Source organism: Perna viridis, chromosome 5, assembly GCF_037379345.1.
Source record: "Perna viridis isolate PV_CMFRI_1.1 ecotype Kerala chromosome 5, ASM3737934v1, whole genome shotgun sequence".
Taxonomy (NCBI): domain Eukaryota; kingdom Metazoa; phylum Mollusca; class Bivalvia; order Mytilida; family Mytilidae; genus Perna; species Perna viridis.
This window is the reverse complement of record NC_142449.1, coordinates 24,076,945-24,091,772: the sequence shown is the minus strand read 5'-3', so window position 1 is coordinate 24,091,772 and position 14,828 is coordinate 24,076,945. Positions and strand designations below refer to the sequence as shown.

Genomic DNA, 14,828 nt, shown 5'->3' with positions numbered 1-14,828 from the left:
CATTGATATTTACCATTTACCAACCCTCTTCGCATTCATCGCCTGCATCGTAGATTTTACATTGTATGTGTACATGTATGTATGTATGTATGTATGTATGTAATTTGCTTGTTTGTAATGGGTATTTTAAAACCCATTTCAATGCCAATTTTATGCCGTTTTTATAGCTATTTGTTTTAAGCTAGTCTTTTCTTAACCTATGGATATGTATATCATGTAAATACTTAATATGCTTTTGATTTTATCATCGTTTATTTGTCATTTTGTACCATTTCAGTAAAAAAAAATCGCAATTTAATTAAGCATTAGTCTTTTTAAGTCGTTAGAGGATTGATATACATTTCTATTTATTTCCAATGGCATATTTATCACGGACAATTACCATACCTAGTAATTGGCTCTTATCATTACCCTTTTCCTTGCGTTGTTAAGAAAAACTTTCAAGCCTTTCCTAAATTTCGAAAATATTCGTATGCAGTTATGCTATGCATGAATACAAAACATACATTTATGCTTGCAAAAATGTATAAAATATTTCACACTTAGGAAAAGGGTCAAAATTTAAATCGACGCTCGTGTATTCCTTTTGTTTTGCTGTCGTCACCCAAATAACAAAACCTAACACTGTATACAACTTGATTATAGATTATAAAGCAACGAAACTTAATACGTCTGTTGATTCGAGGGTCTTACTGGAGTTACACTGAAAATCTTCTTCAAAATATTTCACTAGTTTCCTATGATGAAAAATTTTATTTTGTTGAAGTTTGTGTCTAGAAAAAAAAACATAATGATTGAGACTGACCCTACTTGACTACATGTGCACGTCTATTCTTAGCGGAAGGAGAAAATTAACATAAATTGACTACAAACCACAGAGGCTTGCTCCCACTATCAAATATGCAGCCCCACTAGTATAGGTTATATACATGTACTAGTGAGTGCTAGCCCCTGTGTAATATAGTAGTGGGGCTGCGTATTTGATAGTGGGAGCAAGCTCCTGTGGTCAAACTGCGACAAATTCACCCTCCCATGCATTACATAATTTAGCTTTCAATAAGGAATTACACATATCGCAATCTGTGAAGGGGTATACTAACTTGTGCATGCTGTAACGTCGTTTTACTACGGGTGTGTTCACAAAGCGTTAGTGACAAATCATTTCACCATAGCGTTTATAACATTAATGAAGGGGTCGTAACTTAGATATCAATGTAATGCATCAATTCTTGGAAGATACTTTTGCTTTAACAAAATATTGCCAATATCATCAACTATGTCATCTTAAGCACCGACTTAGCCCCCTTATCATAGTGTTTTTTTAACTCTTTATGACTTATTATTCCTTTATCAATGTGCAACTGTATAGTCACTAGTGCAGGTGTTCACGCGGATACCCGTACAATTGGAATTGGGGACAAGGTTACATGCATGTATTATAATCATTCGTATGACTCTCCTTAAAATTAGCAAACTCTAGCTCAATGGTACCAAAACTCGGATGGTATTTCTCTCTCAAAGTACTAGGAGAAGAACAGTTGAATAGGGGGAAAAAGAAAAATGGATGGGACTGAAGCAGTGGAGATGAGATGACGAGGGGAGTTGAACGGACTCACGAGTCCATAAGTGCCCAAAGATGATATGTGTGTATTACTATCTCAAAAATCTATTTTAATTGACAAAAAGAAGTCCTTATACCCGAACCTCTTCCTTTTAGACCCTCATTTAGTATTTGATTGACGTTACGATAGAATAATTAACTAAAACAATAGATAAACCTTAATGTCGGATTGACTTTTAATGTCGCTTTAATAAGAAAAATAATTGACTGATAAAAGATGGACAACAAAGTTGTTACACAATGATTCTGACGCTGGGATCTGTGGTGTTTGCTTCAATACCCATCTGTACAGGTAAGGAGCCGTTATTCTCAAAACAAAAATATTAAAAAACAACAACAACAAACACGGTTCATTGTAAACATTTTCACTAAGATTATACCGTATATAAGAATTCGGTTCATTTCATACCGAAACTCACGGAATATGACTAGAGTATACTGTGACACACGTAAAAGAAAGCCTTGAATACGTTTGCTTTTTGGATTGTTTATATTTTCTTATGGTCTCGATTTCTTTTTAAAAATGGAAACTTCTAATAGTTCAGAAAAAAAATGAAATCTAGAATTCTTGTTAGTAGCAGGCACGAAACTATGAAATGAAATAGGGTGACAATTAAGATATAAATGTTTTCTATAGAAATAGGTATGAATTTTCTGCTTCAATTGTGAAAGAAATTTGTAGAGCTGACATCATTCTCTTTTTTAGCATTAATACAGATCACTCCTATCATCAACCCAATATGGGTGACGGATTCTGAGTCACTGCAGCTTACATGTGCAGGAGACAGAAATATCACGTGGTACAAAGATAGCAAGCCTGTCATCAGTGACGATCACGTCATCATCAGCAAACACACCTCAATTATAAACGGCAATGAGTACTACAAGACTATACTCAGAATAAACCAAGCTAAGTCTTTCCATTCTGGGAGATATAACTGTTCAGATGGCAATAATTTCAAGACAAGAAAAGTCAAAGTTGTTCGAGGTTTGTTCTAACCACCAATGAAGTTTTAACTTTTAAGTTAAATTTCATTCTCCCTAGACAAAAGTCTGTTACTTTATACAAAAACTGTAAATTGGGATATATTGTGGTCGGACTAACTCTTTCCTGGTGTGATACACTCACACATTTAGATTATCCTTCAGGTATCAGATGTTTGAATTATTTCTTCACTTTTCAACACGCAAGTTTCAGCCAGTATATCAAAAATTTTACTATCGAGTGTGAAGAAATCTTTCGAATTAAGACTTTGCTGTTGAAGAATATGTTATAAATAAACATTGTAAAAATGGTCCAGTTGTCAAAAAGTTGCACGCAAATGAGAATGAGAGAAATGAAGTTTCACATTTGCATTAGAATATTATTTCTTTTAGAATGCAACAGTGTTTGTACTCAATGTTTTCAGTCCTTACATGCATGAACTATCTTTTTTTATGTTAGGCTTGTTTTAGTCCATCAGTTTTGGGGGCAACGCTGTTCCGACCGAACGAGGGGACACCACTACAAAATGTTTTCATAATGTTTCATGTTAAAACCACGGTTCGTTCTCTTCATTTGTACGTTTGTAAAAGGGTGACTGGCTGCTCAAGTAACGAAACAGTTGTTCCTTTTATTCGTGTAAAACAGTAAGACATATTTAATTAAGAAATGAATAGATATGTCACTTTTAACGAAAGAAATGCATATGAATAACAGAGAAGTTCCTTTCATACGTTTTTTCGAGTATCAATCGGCACAACTTAGACTTCTCGTTACACAGGAGAAAAAAACTACAGCGTAGCGTAAATTACTGAAGAGTTACACAGGAGAAAAAAAACTACAGCGTAGCGTAAATGACTGAAGAGTTCCGATTGTCGAGAATAAGCTAACAAGAAGGATGCATTACTTTTTTCAGAAGTTTTAAATTCCCATTCATTAGTGCGTGTATCGTTTATTGACTTTTTGTGCTTTTGAATCTGTTTTACCTCCTACTGTTGTGTTCCCCAATACACATCCTTTATTTTTTGATAAAATTGTGGTGAAAGCAAGGAAACACCAAAGTCAAGACCCAAAAGTGAAGTAAATAATAAATACCATAAAGTGACCGATACATATTAAACACAAAGAGATTTAAAAAAAGAAAGACTCATTCTTAACCAAAAAATTAGACCACATCCCATGGACGTACATGTATTTGTCAATAGTGTAGTATTCTTATACTCTTGAAAGAAAACCGGCCATTTTGTTTACAGTGATAATCAAAAAATATCTCTTTTTACAGGAAAACTGGCGATTAATTTCGCGGGTACAATTACAACTTTTGAAGGAGACAGTCTGATGCTTTTCTGCAAATACGAAGGAAATATCAAGTTGAAGGTTTCATGGGTGAAAGATAAAGAGGAACACTTATCTAAATATGGCTTTACCTCTCGCAGACAAACAGTTAAGAACAGAATTGTGACAACAATTTTGAAGGCATCGAAAGACAAACTGACCGTGTCTGATAGTGGAATTTACTACTGCCAAGCAGGGCCACTCCTACATGTGTTCACACTTTATGTCTTAAATGGTTCGTGTAGTTTATGTTTTTTATTCTTATCTGTTTTAGAAATATTTGAGTAAAATTGTGATATGACAAAAAAAAGTCTTAGAAGCAACGGCTATGGTTAATGTAAGTGAAGCTGCGATAAAAACGAATTCCACAGGTTTAATATACTTCAATTATTAAAAATATTTTTTTCATGATTTTAGTTCAAAAGCATACTTAACTCGAAAAAAAGTCCGTCAGTAAGAAGAAATTCGTACTTATTCATAACCAAATCAAGATGTAGTTCAGACTATCGGTTCCATTTTGATATATCGGCTAACAGGTCATACGTATGAAAAGTTTGTCATGTTCCAGTTCTTTAAACTTGTTATTGCTTTAAAATACACCATGTACATGAATAGTACAAATATTTAGATTTCTTTACTGAAAATGAAACATGAAGCTACAAACTTTCTTTAATGAGTGAGTCTGTTGGTAGTTTTAACTACTCTTCTAATTTTGGTTATTATATCCTGATTTTGCGTCCAGTAAGCATTAATATCGTAAACAAATGTTGGACTTTGAAACAAACTTATAAACTCTACAGTATCAGTAGAACTCAAACTATTGCTTTTAATTTAAAACTCCCAGATTCCTGTAATGGTAAATTGATATCTGCACCGGAAGGAGTACCAGATCAATCAGTCACAGCGTCCTCATACTACAAAGATATTCTCCATGACGACTCACCATATTGTGCAAAATGGAACCAGTCAGTCTGTGGTGGCTGGTCCCCCGTTATATCAGACAAACAACAATGGATACAGGTTAGTTTTCCCACGTTCCCTGCAAGAACATTGCACCTACTTTTCAGAAATGTAATGTCAATACTGCTATGACCATTTACAAAGAGTAATCAAGGGAACAAAAATTTGAACGGCAATCTGAAACATATATTCAATGGATAAAGACTGGACAGGAAAAATAGACACACAACAAAGTACATGAAATAACCAAAATAACGCGTTCAAAGAAACAAAAGTGAATGGGCAACCCGGACTCTAAAACTCACATAATAATAAAAATATCAGCTTCGTCAAATAAGCCTTATGGTTTAGCTAAACAGTAATTTTGGGATTTCATGATAGGTTTCATTTTCGATACTGAAAATTATTAGAGAAATCAATTTGTCTGGACGTCGTGTAAGTGATGGCAGAGAAGAGTGGGTGACGTCATACACACTGTCGTTTAGTCAGGATGGTCGGAAATGGAGAATATATAGCAGCTACGATACAAATGCAACGGTTCGTATCAAAATAAAAAAAATAAACTACAAATAATTGTGAATAGAAACTTATTAATTTCTTTAAACTATCCAGCTCTTGTGGGTTATGAATACATGATTTTATTTGTTTTTCGTTTTTTTCTTCCTTATTATTTTTTTAATATTTATTTTTATATGATTTTGAAGCAAACATTGTCTATATCTATTCTTTTACGAATAGACCCATTATAAACAATATTTAAAGGCTGGCAGTACAATATACGTACTCACCATCTAGCTAGTACTGGTATATTCTACAGCCCAACTAATTTCTGTAATTCCTATTTCAGATATTTGAAGGGAATTTTGATTCCCAATCGTATGTGACCACAAAGCTTCCTGTACCCATTGTGACTAAGCACGTGCGTATCCATCCACTGACCTGGCATAGAAAGATATCTTTGAGGTTGGAGTTACAAGGATGTACACTTCCTACTAGTTAGTATATGTACAGATTCATTGTATGATTATGTTTTAAAAAAATAATATTCCAACTTTCGCCGCCATTTTTTTCTAAGATCGATTTAAAATTATTTGTTCCATGGAAGGGAATGAAATAGTCTACTGCATCATTATAAATATTTCATTTTCATGGCTTGATTTGTTTTACTCTCGTCAGCGAAAGAAACACTGAGTAAAATGTTTATCATAATAGTTCCTAGATAATAGGTTAATATTGACTACTATAGACCAACTTATTTTCGCGACTACTTTCTTTCGCGTTATGCTGTCGTTGGCTCATTTCGCGAAGATTTATTTTTGCGTTTTTAATAATTTAAATAATTGCTTGAACATATGCAGATAGCGTATATGTATGCTTTTTCGCGACTTTTTATTTTCATGATAATTCTACGTCCGCGAAAGTCGCGAAAATTAGTTGGTTTACAGTATTCATTCTTATAGAAATATCTACCCATGGCGAATCACGAGGCATCATTGTACCTGACCAACTGTTTTTGACATGTAACGTTACCGGTCCCAAACTACCAAATATTGTCTGGTATAAAGATGGCACCAGATTGCTTGGTAGTTCGGAATACATACAGTCAACCAACTTGACATGGTATGGAAACAGAATAGAAACTATTGCTGTATTGAAGAAAATGACAACGATGTTTGCAGACTCTGGGAAATATACATGTAAAGACACGATTACGAGACTAAACAAGACTATAGATGTTACAGCAGGTAAAAGGCTATAAAAATTTCATAAGACAAATATAATAACCAAAACCGCAGTATGTTAAAAAAAACTCTCTGTAAGTGACAATAGTGTTGAGTTTTGATTTCAGACTTAGTAGATATCACCATGGTAACTATACATGTGTCACTGAGAGGAAACACAGTACAACTTAGGTAAATGACCAACACATTCTCTAACAAAATTTTTAAACATAAATCAAAAACCTTTTCCAAACTTTCTGGTTCTAATATGTAAGACTATCACTGTGTTTTGGAAAAGTTGATGATGCTTATCCTATTGGTTTACTTAGTCTGTGCTCCAAATTCTTAGTGGGATGTGTGCTTCTAATTGCTTTCAGCCTTCCTTTTGACTTCCATCTATATGGCTTGCGTCAGTTATCTTAGCCTTAAAAAATTGTATTCTGCTATAATCTCAGTTTCGAGGAGTTTACTTGGGGTTATTTTGTTTGGACTTAATAGTTGATATAAGAAACAAAACCTTCAGAATAAACTTTGCTAACTGACATCAATGAACTTTATTTTTCAGCTGAATTGGACATGATACCTTCTTTTTCACATTTGTGGATTATGAAAGACGATCTTTTCGAATTAACATGTGAATACAGAGGGACAAACCACAAGGAAATAGAATGGGCAAATATAGACAACATTCAAACAAACGGGTTTTATGTTTCCATGCACAAGAGGGTAGAGAGTGGTGTTTCCATGACAACGTCAACTTTAAGAAAAGATGTAGTTTCAATTAAAGATTCCATCAATATAAGTTGTTCTGTAGGAAGTCTTTCCCGCCAAACCGAACTAAAAATAATCACGGGTAGGTTAACTATAACGTGAGGCGGAATACCGTCCAGGGGCAGATCCAGAAATTCATGAAAGGGGGCTACCGATCCAGACACTGTAAAAAATGTTACCTCAGTCATAAAAACTGTAATCTAAATGGTTGATTCTGAAGAGAAAATCAGAATGGAGTGTTCTTAGAACCTTCACATAACTGAATGGAATGGTTTGTAGGTCAAGTTTTAATAAGAAACTTAAGGAACGTGTCTTAATTTGGAACAGATTATACCCAATAACAAGGTTAGCTGCAGTTTACATTTAAACTAGCCCAAACCATATTATTTTGCATAACCTGTTAAAAATAGAAATATTCCTTATAAATGTTCAAAGATAACCAAGCATTCAGAAAACTTGTTACAAACAAAATTAAATTGTTGGCTTTTTCATCAACTACACGTAAATTTCACCAAGTAGTACAAACTATAAATACAAATAGTAAAGCTCGAAACTTACATGCTTCTATAATATTAAGAACTTCTCCGTCTAAGAATCAGGCAAAATATGTATAAGATGTGGCACATGAAGGGAAAAAACACCGAGATTTTATTGCATTATCCAAGTATTTATACACTATTACCTCTATGAATAACCATCAAAGTGTTTGTAAACTTTTCCTTCTTTCAGGATAAATTTTCAGTTGTTTTCTAGATGTATTGAATATATTTGAGGCAAAAAAGACCAAATTGAGAAATATGATGTGCCACACATTGCCTGATTCTTATACAGAAAGGTACTTAATTGGCAAATTTATGTTCTATCTTATAAAATTTATCTTGTTACACAGGGGAAAAAGTCATTGAAACTCTTGAAAGAGATTCCAAAGAGCTAAGTCTACATTGTAACATCGATGAAATCTTCGATGATGGGAAGACACTTTTGGAAATATACTGGACAAAGAATCAGCAACCCCTCAGTTTAATAGAATCCATGAAAGGGAAATTCCGGTACAGTTCGAATTCCAGAAAAGTCATCATCAGCGATCCGGGTGCGTTTATAACTTTGCACATCCAAAAGAGTAGCGTCAAAAATCGATCAGTCATAACATTGTAGTATATAAAAGAACATTTTATATTTTATATTTGGGTAAGTTACCCAAATATGAAATTTTCTTTTATATAAATCACGTCCATAGTTACGTCCATAGTCAAGTCTATATCCTCAGTGGGTAAATAGATTGCCTATGGACGTTATTGTTTTGTTTTGGTTTTTTTTCAGTTCACAGTTATAACATTGTATTATATAAAAAACCATTTATATTTGATATTTCGGTTAGAGATATTCAAAAAAGGAAACAGACTGAATCATTGCTCTATCTAAGAATCATGCAAAAGTATAGACATACTTGTACATATTTATTGACTGGAAATCTTTCAGATGTCATATTACTGGTATTAAACGAAGATCATTCCACTGAGAGTTGGGTTTTGCACATCTTCCACTATGAAGTGTCGGTTAGAGTTGGGTTTTGCACGCCTTGCACTATGAGGTGTCGGTTAGAGTTGAGTTTTGCACACCTTGAATAGGTGTCGGTTAGAGTTGGGTTTTGCACACCTTGCACTATGAGGTGTCGGTTAGAGTTGGGTTTTGTACACTTTCCACTGTGAGGTGTCGGTTAGAGCTGGATTTTGCACATACCGATGGAAATCTACAAGGATAATGTGCAAGAACATTTTCCGACAAATTTAGTACAACTTTTTACAAAATAACTATGGTCAAAAGTATCTCTCAATTTAAGGATTATATAAGCGCTTTAATCGAAATAGTTCTATCCTAATTAGGATTAAAGATCAAATATGTGATATATTAAACGCTGCATGACTTTTAGACGGAGCAATACTAAATTAACAAATGTTCAAAATGGAGATTAAGATAAAAATGTGTCCTCCGCTTTCCAGACGAAAAGGTGTCTATGAGGTGTCGGTTAGAGTTGGATTTTGTACGCCTTGCACTATGAGGTATTGGTTAGAGTTGGGTTTATATGGTGAATAAATGGTGGAATAATTATATTTTTGAATTAACATTTTTCTATGCCTTTACATTTTAGATAAAACCGTGGCAGGTCATTACGAGTGCAATATTCTAATAAAGTTTGGGAAAAACCAGCACCAACATTTTCCCATTCCAGTTGAGGTTCACGGTAAATTAATTTATTTTACTGTCCTAGATTCGGATATTTGCTATAATTTAAGCGAATTCTTGGATATTAATATTTCATGTTGTCAGACGCGGGACATGTGACTGGATAAAATGCCATTTAGTACATTGGATGAATATAAGTCAACTTAAGCTATTCATTTATGAACATTCTATTGTATATAATATGTTTGTGCAATTATTTTATTCCAGCGCGACCGGAATTGGAACTGAAAGGGCTGGATAAAGTGACAGAGGGTGAAACACTCCATTTATATTGTAAAGAGACAGGATATCCCCTGTCTGCCATATCGTGGTATAAAGACGGCATTGAAATATCCAAGACCGATGCCCGCCACAACTTTATGTCTTATGACAATGTTGAGAATGGTCACTTTGTGTTGTATAGTGTAACTGCAACGGATACCGGTAATTACGAGTGTAAAGAGGTTTCAGATACAGTTGAACCGACTAAATCATCCTTGTTCGTCACTGTCAAAAGTACGTATCTATGTTATATGGTTGTCTTTTTTCTTATGCCGACAACAAAAGTTCGGTTGTGTGAATGTGAATGTAGACTATGATAGTTTGCATCAAACTTTTTATTTAATAAATGCTGATGCGTTGACCTTGAAAAGTTCAAAGTTGTATCGTCACATTTGTAATCAAACCAAAACGGCTGACATGGTTACATGTATAAGTAGAAAATAGGTGAGCATGAGGCACCGTCCCTCTTTTATGCTCGTAATATTTGATTATATAGAAAAACTGAAAATCTTTGAAGCTGACCCATTCTTCCTGCCATCGCCGACACTTTTCGGAATTTCTAGGCCCCTGCTGTAGTACAATGTAGAAATTGGGTGTGAATTCTGTGTGGTTGGGCATATGTGTATGACTAGAAGAGGTTTTATATGCAGCATCAAGTGTTCAATAACTTTCATCACTTGGTCGTAGTCGTAAGATGAGTCCGTATAGGTGAAATTGCCCTTTCTTTGTTTGCGTTGATGTTCTAACATTATTGATTTATGGATACGTGAGACCCAGGTGGGTGATTTAAATTGCTTATATCCTCTGGTTTCTTTTTGAGCACATGTGTTAACTTATCGCAAGCTAGGTACAGCTTATTTTCTTCTCAAAGGAGGGGGCTGGGATTTTATGCGGAGTAACATTTGTTCTTCGTACAAGTGCAAAAATTGTTGTTTTCTTCAGCTACAGATGGAGCTAAAAAAAGTATTTGAAAATCTACATTGTTAAGTAATGAGAGATATATTGAATAATCATTTTTGTGCTAAATTCTTATTTTTTTCAAAATAATCTCAGTACCCAACCCCCACTCCCTCAGTATAAAAATGGTTGATGCCCTATTAAACTGGAAATTTGTTTTTCATCATTAGGTTAATTGGAATTGATATACCTATGTAATGAATGTAATCAAAGTATGGACGAGATGCTCATTAATGAATATGGTTCAAAACTCACACTATGCTGCCAAAACTGTTCATTTTGCCACTGAATGTTAATGTTAACGTAATAAAAAAGCTTAAAACAATTATAAAAGGTAGTTAGAACAGCCAGTGATAATATAATTACATACGATTAATATTCGAAGCATTTTGAAAAAGCGAGTCACAACGAATGATCGAAACTGAATGCATTTTCCCCCATTCAACGCCACCTGATCACAACCGTTTGCAATTGCTTAAATGCAACAGGAGCTCTAGGTTGGCATTAATTTTAAACATTATCTTTTTTCAGAAATAACATTAACAGATAACTTGTTGATGGTGTGTATTGTGGTTTCCGCGGCCGTAGTTGTCTTGTCTGTAATCTGCTGTGTTATTTGTCTGAAATGTCGAAAGCAACCAAGTAAGCAATATTTAATCTAGATATTTCTAAATTAACGACACTTTTCGTTATAAGTTCCTTTCCAAACCCTAAGCATCAATACAATATATTTATTGTATGCTATCTTGCACGTGCTTGGGTATTTTACCTTGTTTGTCTAAAATGCATGATTGTTTCAATCGCCTCGTTTCTGGCTGCAATACATACACATATACACTTGAAGTAGGACAACACAATACGCAGTATGTACATGCACATATATACAGATATATTTTAAATTTTGTTAAAAGGGTCTTGAGTCCGGTTGCTTGCTTGCCACCTATAATTTTAAGTAGAAGCAATAAAAAAACAACAGATAATATATATTACATATACAGATATACTGTGTATAGTACATCGAGGTTAGCCTGGCCTGTATCAAAATTTTAGAAAACGATGTCTGAGATCTCCGAGTTCACAGCGGCATCACAAAGACGCTGGAGTAGCAATCCAAAAAAATTTCCTTTGTATTTTTTGCAGGAAAACTTCCAGAACAATCACCACCTCAATCGCATCGGTATAGTCAACCTTTATTGTAAGTTCTTTTCCTCCATTCTTCTGACATTATAATGGATTGATGTGCATAGACCTAATATGCACAAGTTATACACTTTGACCATGAGTACATAGTTGAAATAAATGGATTGATAAACTGAAGGCTATTCAAAGTTATTTATTTGTTTTCCAGACCTATCTGCACCTGCATGAAGTTTAAGAAATTGAAATTGATTCACTATTTTCCGCTTCACTTGAATTTTACATTTCAAATTTGAAAAAAATAGGGATAAACTATAAAAAAAAAAAAACAATAAATCGGCACAACAACGTCATTCAAAGTAATCCTCTGGTTGTTGGCAACATTTCTGGAAGATATTAGCAGAACATTTTGGCAAAGAAAAGTGCATTCAATTGGTAATACGTTTATGTGCGTTTATGATGTTATTGAAAGTAAATACTTGAATATTTATACAGTGACACGTGTACACAAAAAAATCAGTACATTCGGCGTCATTTTTTAGATCTTGGTTAGAAATTTTCCTTATGAGTCACTCTGTATCACTATATATATCAGATATACTTTGTCTATTTTTATCTTTCTGGAATTCGTACAACAAGTTCTACTTTTTGTTAAAAAAGCGATGTAGACATACATGTAATATCAGATTAAACACATGATATGCGTCCTTTATCTTTTGATATGATAACAAAAGTGGATATATATATAGAGAGAAAGTGGTCTAGGGCGCTGGACTTTGTGCAGGCGGCGTTGCCATAGATATCACAGCGGTACGAGTTTGAGTCCCGTGGAGTATTCATGCAATAAACCTTTTATTGTATGGCAATATATTTTAGTCTTGTTTAAATGAACTTTTGTCACGGATAACGTCGCAATTTTTTTTACATTTGCACTACTGCAATACGGAAATTTATTGCACGCTGACATTGCATTGCTTTCTAGGGGGGGAATTATATTGCTATCCAATTACGTTGCATATTCTTACTGCACTGTTACAGGATAAAACGTTATGTTGATATGGAAGTAGTGACAAAGTCGAAGAGTTTGACATCATTGGAGGAGATTGACCAGCTACCCCTACCACCACCTCCTGTTGATCCTTGGGAGGAAACATCTACAACAGATGGTGGTTCTTTGACCTACGAACGAATTCCAAGAATCAGAGACCGTCGAACATTTAATGATGCCAATTGTGCTTAAAAAATGTCACTTCATTTATTACATATTTTGAATCATTCTGGGCGAGTCTAGGTCACGAATTCAGCTACATACAATTTTTTTCTGGTTCGAGTAAAAAACGTATAAAGCCTAAAAACGTATGATTTATTGCCTTAAGCTGAAGATGTACCTGAATTACGAAGACTTAGATCTGCCCGATAAACATGCACACAAATAGACAAGCATTAAAGGCACAAATCAATCAATCAATATAGGAGGCAGCATATAATAGCTTCAAATTAGCGGTTATGTACACGTAGCTCATTCATATCTATCTTGTACATTAGAATTTCTATCTTGGAGATTGGATTAGTGATTATATTTTCCATTTTGCGAACTTCGATGTGTCATTTAATATCATGCAGTGACCATTTATTATGTACGAAAATGTCAGTTTGAAAGAGATAAAATGTCTCAGTTGCCATTTGTCTTATTATTCAATGTTATCATCTATACATATACACATATATATAAGGCTCTGAAAAATTCCCAACGATATTAGAACTGTCAAATTTGCGATGCAAATATTTTGTCGTTCCCTCCGTGGAAAAAAAAATATATATATACAAATGTTGCTAGGCTATATAGCCTATATGGTCGAGTGGTCTAGGGCGCTGGACTTAGTGCAGGCGGTGTTGCCATAGATGTCACAACGGTACGAGCTCGAGTCCCACGGAGGGGACGACCAAAAATTTGCATCGCAAATTTGACAGTTCTAACATCGTTGGGAATTTTTCAGACCCTTCTATAAGTTGACGTTATTTGCCCTGTATCAATATGATCCGATGGAGCCAGTGTAGCGAATAGAGTCGTCACATTCTGAGACGTTTATATAGTCTATAGTGTACTTTTCAAGGTATACGTTCGATGGATGGCACTATGTTAAATAGTAGTTGTCCAGTCTTCAGTATTATATGACTATTACAATGAACAGATCATACGTTTTTCAATCTAAATGACATAAAAGTGATAGCCATTTTAATATCCGTTTTATCAAATCAGTCAAGGATCAATGTGAAAACATAACAAATTGGCCAAACATATTTTACCGCAGTCACCTGACTGTTTAATGTCTTCTACGGGTAGCTCTCTAGACAGAAGTGGGCGTCTTTTCTTATTCATATATAGATGAAGCATACTAGCAGACATGTTCACCCGTACGATTTCATCTTAGTTTCTACGGAACTTGACTGTATAATCAATACGCTCTACGAATAGTGAATCTCTTCATAGTACCCATGATAAAATGGTATAAAGTTTAAGACTTTTACAAATACCACACTTTAATTGTCTTGTGGTAGAAAATACATGCTTAAACCTGATTTACACACTTGCAACTCAATTTCCTCACAATATTTTACGCATTCAGCTCCCGAAAATGACAAAAGATGAAAAGATTAGGATTGGGGAAGATAGAATGCCTTCACAAATTGATAATCCGAGGGTTTAAAACAACTTTAAGATATTGTAGAAAAATACAACCTGATTACTTACATGTATGCGGCTTAGAGAAAGCACAAAATGCGAGGCTTGTAACTGTATACATCACGCTATAGGCAGTAGTGGATACAGAGATATTAA

General features: G+C 34.3%; 1 protein-coding gene across 3 annotated transcripts; it reads left to right on the top strand.

The window, feature by feature from the left end:
* The first annotated feature begins 1,760 nt into the window (after window positions 1-1,760).
* LOC148616640 (hemicentin-1-like) lies at window positions 1,761-13,671 on the top strand. 3 transcript variants are annotated; one of them, XM_088583828.1, is made up of 14 exons: window positions 1,761-1,913; window positions 2,328-2,609; window positions 3,886-4,173; window positions 4,783-4,958; window positions 5,280-5,435; window positions 5,746-5,893; window positions 6,359-6,643; window positions 7,185-7,472; window positions 8,280-8,480; window positions 9,540-9,632; window positions 9,842-10,129; window positions 11,384-11,494; window positions 11,993-12,047; window positions 13,028-13,671. In XM_088583828.1, exons 1-14 carry the CDS (start codon window positions 1,862-1,864, stop codon window positions 13,227-13,229), a joined length of 2,625 nt encoding a protein of 874 aa, XP_088439954.1. In that variant the 5' UTR covers window positions 1,761-1,861; the 3' UTR covers window positions 13,230-13,671. The 3 variants fall into 3 exon arrangements, with proteins under 3 accessions (XP_088439954.1, XP_088439953.1, XP_088439955.1); XM_088583827.1 differs by having other exon boundaries at window positions 6,344-6,643; XM_088583829.1 differs by lacking the exon at window positions 11,993-12,047 and having other exon boundaries at window positions 6,344-6,643; window positions 13,028-13,168.
* Window positions 13,672-14,828: the final 1,157 nt, after the last annotated feature.